General features: G+C 33.7%; 1 protein-coding gene across 1 annotated transcript; it reads left to right on the top strand.

Annotated features, from left to right (window-relative positions):
• The first annotated feature begins 3,770 nt into the window (after positions 1–3,770).
• On the top strand, positions 3,771–6,538 carry LOC124437281 (fatty acid 2-hydroxylase-like). The gene is made up of 5 exons (XM_046987273.1): positions 3,771–4,175; positions 4,371–4,424; positions 4,506–4,910; positions 4,986–5,238; positions 5,731–6,538. Exons 1-5 carry the CDS (start codon positions 3,933–3,935, stop codon positions 5,793–5,795), a joined length of 1,020 nt encoding a protein of 339 aa, XP_046843229.1. The 5' UTR covers positions 3,771–3,932; the 3' UTR covers positions 5,796–6,538.
• Positions 6,539–6,969: the final 431 nt, after the last annotated feature.

Here is a 6,969-nt window from a genome sequence, read left to right on the forward strand (position 1 = left end):
AGAACATTAACAAGACGTGCACAAATCATATGTGATTTACCGGATGCTCTACACAATGAAAACAACTATCTCAAACGTGTTTTTGACAAAAACAACTATAACTCTGACTTCACCAAATGCAACACTTACAAACACAACAAACCCAACGAAACGAACAACTCAGAGACATCAGCAACGATACGTTACATCGAAGGTACGTCTGAGACCATCTCGCGTATCTTACGACCATACAACATACGTGTCGCAAATAAACCAATCACAACGTTACGACAAGTGCTAACGAACATAAAGGACAAAGAACAACCCAACGAACGACAAGGTACAGTTTACAAAATAAACTGCTCCAACTGCCACGCCTCCTACATCGGGGAAACTGGCAGGAACTTAAACATAAGACTTACTGAACACAAACGAGCTACAAAGTAACAAGACAAAATTAATCACATTGCCTAACATCACCAACTCACAAAGCACAACATTGACTGGGATTCGGCAAAATGACAACGACTATAGACAACTGACTATAGACAACGGCTTACATTAGAAAGTTGGTATACCAACTTGAAATAAACCCCCTGAACAAATCACAGCAATTACCGGCACCTTACAAACGACTTATTCACAATACAAACAAACGACACCCAAACAACTAAAAACATTACTCTTCACACTAATTCACAATGTTAATACACAATCGACACCCACACATTTCCTGTACAAACAATACAACGACGTAAGAACCAGATAACAAATACGGCTACTTCTCATTGAGAAGTTTACTTCTCATTTGACTCTGAAGATGACTGTCGAAACGTCAGTCAACAACAACAAAAACAGTCCTTCTCAGGACTACACTAACCTGGACGATCTACATTTACAAACATGTAACGATACTCCCGGGTTCAAACCATTTACTTTATCCTTGAATAAAGTATCATATAACAAAACAGGATAATAATTTAGTCACATTTTGTTACTGCAAACTCTTGTATAAGTTAACAGAATTTTGCTTACGTGAGCAAAAGTATTTAACAATTGATTTCTACTCTTCTTTCTTTTAGCACTAAATAAATCAATTCCTTCGAACTTACTTAGTTTGTTAGGACTCACATCAAATATGATAACTGCATGTAAACTGCTCTTTACTTACTGTTCTAACAAGAAATCATCATTATTTCATAAATGTATTGAAGTTATCATAAAAGTATGGGATTTCCAGATCATTACACAGCTTAATTGTGCCTTCCAGGATATTCTGAGCATTGATGAGTTCAGCGCAATGGAAATTTATGTTAATTTATGGATTACTTTAGATTTTTTCATCAACCTTCGATTTAACACGCCTGAAAGTATCTTCTTGCGATTTAGCATTGATAATATTTACTGAATAATTTTGCGTACATCCTTCTTTATCAAAACGTGACACAATCATTCCATACATTCAGATGATTATTTTTGCACTAAAAATCCAAGATTTCATCATCTAAAAGTATATCATGCTTAAAATAGTTTTTCATGTATCTTTTCATCAAAGAAAAAATAGTCTGCAATCTAGATCCGGCATGCTTGTTATCCAGTTGGCAAGAACTTGAAATCGATGCTCTGTAATTGCAAATCCCCTGTTGCATAGGATTTCATCAACAGCATTTCTTTCTCACAATTTTCCAATGGTTTCTTCTTCATCTTTCAAAATTATTAGGAAATAATTCTTTTTAGTTTTGTGTGCTCTTATAGGACGACACCATATTACATCATCCAACAAGATATGACAGAAAATAAAACACTGATAAAGGACAGCAATTGCAGGCATTAAATCAGAATTTATTTTTAAATCTAATACTTAAAAAAAGATCTATGATATCCTTTAAGTAATTACCTGCAGGTTTCTGTGTTGATTAGTGGATATTTCTGGGGCCGGTTGCGTAAAGCCTGGGTAGCGTTAGGCAACATATTTTACGATAATGAAGTCGGACTCATAGGAATAAAATATTGCGTCAAAGAATAACACAGCATTAGTTGCAAAATTGCAAAAATTTTGGAAAAATTGCATATTTGGAAATGTAACGTCAAAGAAAGAAATAGACCATCGACAAGCCTATAAAGTATTTTCTCAAATTTTAGTTTTATTGTTATTTTTCAAAGTTACATTAATCATGCATTAATCACCAAGTTAAAGAAATATCAGTAATACTAAAAAATACACTTTTTATTCTTAAGAAAATCACATTTGAATTCACTTACCTGTCATTGAGAACAATAAATTCTCGTACCATTAAAACATAGAAATTTGGCAATGTTTTAGCGATTAAATTGATGTAAATGGCGTAAGCAGTTTGCTAAGATGATGATGACATAATTGGCAGCAAAATGATTTGTGGATAAAACATTTGTTTATTAGCACGTGGCTTGGAGATTGCATTTTTGAAATGTGAAAAGAAGAGCCTTACATCAGTTGGGACACAGGAAGTAAAATTGTCTAGCGTTCGCCATTTTTGTTCTAAAAGCCAGCAAATATAGAGCATTAAATTGTGAAAAAACAAATTTTTGATTGCGTTTTCTTATTCCTTAATACACAGCGATTACTAAGCTAGAAAAAATTTATTGCAATGGACGCAATTTATACGCCATTAATACCGTTTTTGCCATAAGGGAGCGCGTAGGTTTCTATTCTTCAACGCTTTCATTAATTGGCATTATTAGGTATATAGCAAAACATAAAATCATTGCAAACATTTTTCATAATTTATCTCTGGAATGAAAAATGTTTATAATTTGCCCATTTAGAACAAAAATGGAGACTATATACCCATGTCACCTTTTTACCCAATCCCCAGGCCACAATGGACTCATACAACAGGGCTTTGGTGTAACGTTTTTTGGAATGCTTAATGCAAAAGTCAGTGACAATCATGGCTACACTTTCGTCCCATTTATTCATATATTGCAATACTATAAATTTGCAAATATTTGCACAACTTGAAGTAAAAAATAACAGAGAATAATGGACTTAGCAAACCAAGTAAAGTCCAAACAAAATGCGTCATTGCAAGATGAGTACAGCAAGCTCCCATCTAGACACCAAAATATGTTTTTCAATTTTCTTTTGTACGTCTCGGCCATCAATAAAGTCGTGAAGATATTTTTTCGCCTATGGGAAAAAAAGACCTGTTTAGAATGTTACCCCTAGGGTCGCCCGATGTCGGTGATTGGAGGGTGGCAATTTCATATATGCAAGACCGACATTACTAGTTTCAATTAAAATCAATATTAGTTATACGTTTTAACACAAATTAAGAAACATAAGAATATATGAAGATAGGCTCCCCAATTATCAATCTTGTGCAGCCCGTAAACCTTATTTATATTCCAATTCAAAAACCTTTTTAAAACATCATTTTCTACAAACACAACATCTTTGATTAACATAATTTTCTATTGTCGTTCTCTGTTCTCAACAATTCCGACGATCTGATGCCCATTTTTAGGAGGTATTTTAGTGGTGAAAAGTTCATAATATTGTGTCAAAGGGTCAATTGTGGAAAATTGTTACTTTGAATTTAATTAATGCACGAGAACAAATATAATTACGGTAATTATATTACGACTGCTTATTGGGAAAAAGGGCTCAAAATACTAGCGAAAAAGTGGTGACTGTATGTGTCATCTTAAATCGATAATCGTCGTACAAATATTGTAAAACGCTTAATCGATCACAGTTATGCAAATATTTGATAATCGATTTTGTTTTTATGACATCGGAAATTGCCGAAATACGCTCGGTTTGTTTTGCCACGCATGCAACATACCTTAGCTCAAATTGCAATCATTTCGCAGGAATTTAATGAAACGGCTTGGAAATAATGAACTCGCATAAAATATTTATGATCTGGTGTGGTTTTCTCCTCTGAGTTTACTTCTCACAGATAGAAATCATGTCTTATAACTCAGACGATGTCCGGCAACATAAAGACGAATCAAGTGCATGGATAACTCACAAAGGACGTGTCTTCGATATAACTGAATTTTTGAGCCGTCACCCTGGGGGGAAACAGGTTTTGCTGCCAAAACTTGGAAGCGATGTCACTGAACTCATGCGAGATCCGCAAATACACAAACACACGAATTTGGCATATAATATGCTGTCAAAATACTATATTGGCAAGTTGAGGATCGAGGTCAGTACTGTACATCGTTGTTTGTACTTTAGAACTAACTTTCTAACCTGGAATGAAAGTTTATTATCTGTGTCTTAGAACGAAAAATGTTGCGAAGTTTGTTTTTAATTATTCTTTTATTATTCGGAAAAGTAGGTTTCGTTAATTTTTTTAAATATGCCTGTCCGTTATTTTTTATTCTTTTGAATAATTTAGGGTGATTATATTGACGATGATGAACCACTTAAGATGGAAGGTTATAGAGAGAATGTAAGATAATATGATTAACACTTCAGTACAACCTTAAATCAACATGAAGTAATATTTTTTGATTGTTTTAAATCTGTGTAGGAATTAGTTGACTGGAGTAAACCAATGGTTGCTCAAGTTGGTAAACTCGGTTCAGAGTACATGAAATGGGTTCATTCTCCTGTCAATAAACCATTACGCTTGTTTGGTCCGGACTTTGTTGAATTCTTTTCCAAAACCCCTTGGTATGTGGTGCCTATGATCTGGTTGCCTGTGGTAATTTACATATCCTTTGTCGGTGCAAGTCAACTTGCTAGAGAGCTTCCAAGCTTTTTGACCAATAACTTCTTTCTTCTGGTCGTATTTTTTTGTTTGTTCATGATGGGATTGTTTCTGTGGACGTTCATCGAATATGTCCTTCATCGTTACGTGTTTCACATTTCACCACCTGATAATTCACCATTCTGGATAACATTTCACTTTTTTATCCATGGTCAACATCACAAGGTACTGTTAATCATATACAATATATTAACATGCAATTGATCCTATGAATATGTTGAACATTTTTGTTTTTTGTAGGTCCCATTTGACAGCAACCGTCTAGTATTTCCACCCGTAGCTGCATCTGTATTTGCAATCTTCTTTTATAGCTTTTTAACTTTCTTGTTACCACATGGTATTGCTAACTGCTTGTTTTCTGGTGGTCTGTTTGGTTATATCTTGTATGATTGCATTCATTATTACCTTCATCATGGTTCACCAGACCGAGGGAGTTACCTTCATGGCCTCAAGAGCTATCATGTTGCACATCATTTTGAAGATTCCTTCAAAGGTTTGTGGAAAAATTTTACATTTTCTAAAATCAACTATGCTTTGTCAGATACCTATGCAACATATTTTTTGATAGCTTTGATCGCATTAATTAAGTACCATGGTGTAATAAATAGTGCTTTTAGTTGTGGTGACTCCAGATTGCTTCATCTCTCAATTATGATTTAAATGTTAAATACACTGTAATTAGGGTGTAAGAGTACAATTATTACAAATATTACATTTTTGTTTAATCATTTAGCCCTTGAAACGCACAAATTTTGAAGATTTATCTGACATAAAGGGATAATTTTAATTTATCTTGGCAATTTTCAAAACAACAAACACCAATTTGCTTGTTTGTTGCAAGCCTGTATGTTTCGTTTTTATGATATAATCAATGTCAATAAAAAATGACAAAGCTTCAGCACAAGAATTCAAGGGTTTGACTTGAGAAATCTGTTTTGAAAATATTGCTATATTACTATGTATAAACATTTCTTTTTTGTTTCAGGTTTTGGTATATCAAGTAAAATTTGGGATTATCCATTCAATACAGTCCCTATCAAATATCAATGAGCACCTTTTAAATGACTGCAATTTTAAAAGTGAAGATTCCAAGTTACTATTAAACTACATTTTATGTTGGCTTTACGTAAGGAAGTATTCATAGAAATGGAAGAGAACAGTGTTAGTCAATGACGAAGCAAACTTATTTATCTAGTCCTGGAACCAGTTGCAAGATAGTAGTGGCTCCCCGACAGTAATATTTTAAAAATTTCTTATGAAGAAAAATGCTACGATTTAGACTGGACAGTCAACAGAAAAGCTCCATTTTTGTGAAGAAAATATGACGACCATTCTATGGTCACTTCCCCCTGCGTAAATTTGGCTGAGGCGTTTTATTTCTGTGCCGATAATTATGCCCTTCTTTTGCGCCATCACAATTGATTAGGTATAATTGTTTTAACCTAGAACTTGTAGCTGTCTGCTAAACTATTTGGTTCTGTGTTTTCAACTATACTAAAATGTCTTTTAAAATTTGCAAGAGTGTTGTGGCTGTTGAAAAGTCTTTAGACCGAATTTGTAATCAGGATTTCAAATTTCAAAATACTTGCTTTATCCGTTTTTTTAATTCATCTTTTTCTGGGAAAATCGCCTCAGCCTTGCGTAAATCATAGAAAAAATAATGATAATTTAATCAAAATAAACAATAAGTAAGACTGAACTTACAGGTTAGCTATACTACTCCTGTCAGTGAAACAATAATTTATGTGTATTTGAAGAAATTAATTAATAATGTATTATTTTTAATTCTTCAATTTTCTTCAATGTTTTTTGGATCAACTGCGCAACTAGCAATGATGTGGTTTTCGTGGTTTTATCATTGAACAGGGTGTTTTGGGGTTTTTAAGACGGGGTAAGAAAGAGGACTACCCCCAACCTTTCGTCCCCTAATGGTTAACGTTGCAGGGCAAAGATTAACTTTGCATGGTTTCGCTGAACTCTTTATGGTAACTAAATGGTCACTAGTTTCATCATGTTGCTCTGATGTAAGTAGATAACGAAATCAAATGTTCACAGTGAAATTATCTTTCATTAAATTAAATTAAACACAGCATTACCTGCATGTGGGTGGCAATTCAGTTGTGCTGGGTTATGTTTTAGACTTTATCGAAGTTTCATAAAGAATTGTAATTTTTAGTTGAACAAGAAATTCGGGTAGTTTACTTTGCTGAGTGCTTTGTGTCTC

The sequence above is a fragment of the Xenia sp. Carnegie-2017 genome, unplaced genomic scaffold (genome assembly GCF_021976095.1).
Source record: "Xenia sp. Carnegie-2017 unplaced genomic scaffold, XeniaSp_v1 HiC_scaffold_16, whole genome shotgun sequence".
Taxonomy (NCBI): domain Eukaryota; kingdom Metazoa; phylum Cnidaria; class Anthozoa; order Malacalcyonacea; family Xeniidae; genus Xenia; species Xenia sp. Carnegie-2017.

Coding starts and splice junctions, on each gene's coding strand:
- LOC124437281 (XM_046987273.1), top strand. CDS start 3,933: ATGTCTTATAACTCAGACGATGTCCGGCAACATAAAGACGAATCAAGT. Junction 4,425..4,505: donor TGGAAGGTTATAGAGAGAAT/GTAAGATAATAT, acceptor AAATCTGTGTAG/GAATTAGTTGACTGGAGTAA. Junction 4,911..4,985: donor TCCATGGTCAACATCACAAG/GTACTGTTAATC, acceptor TGTTTTTTGTAG/GTCCCATTTGACAGCAACCG.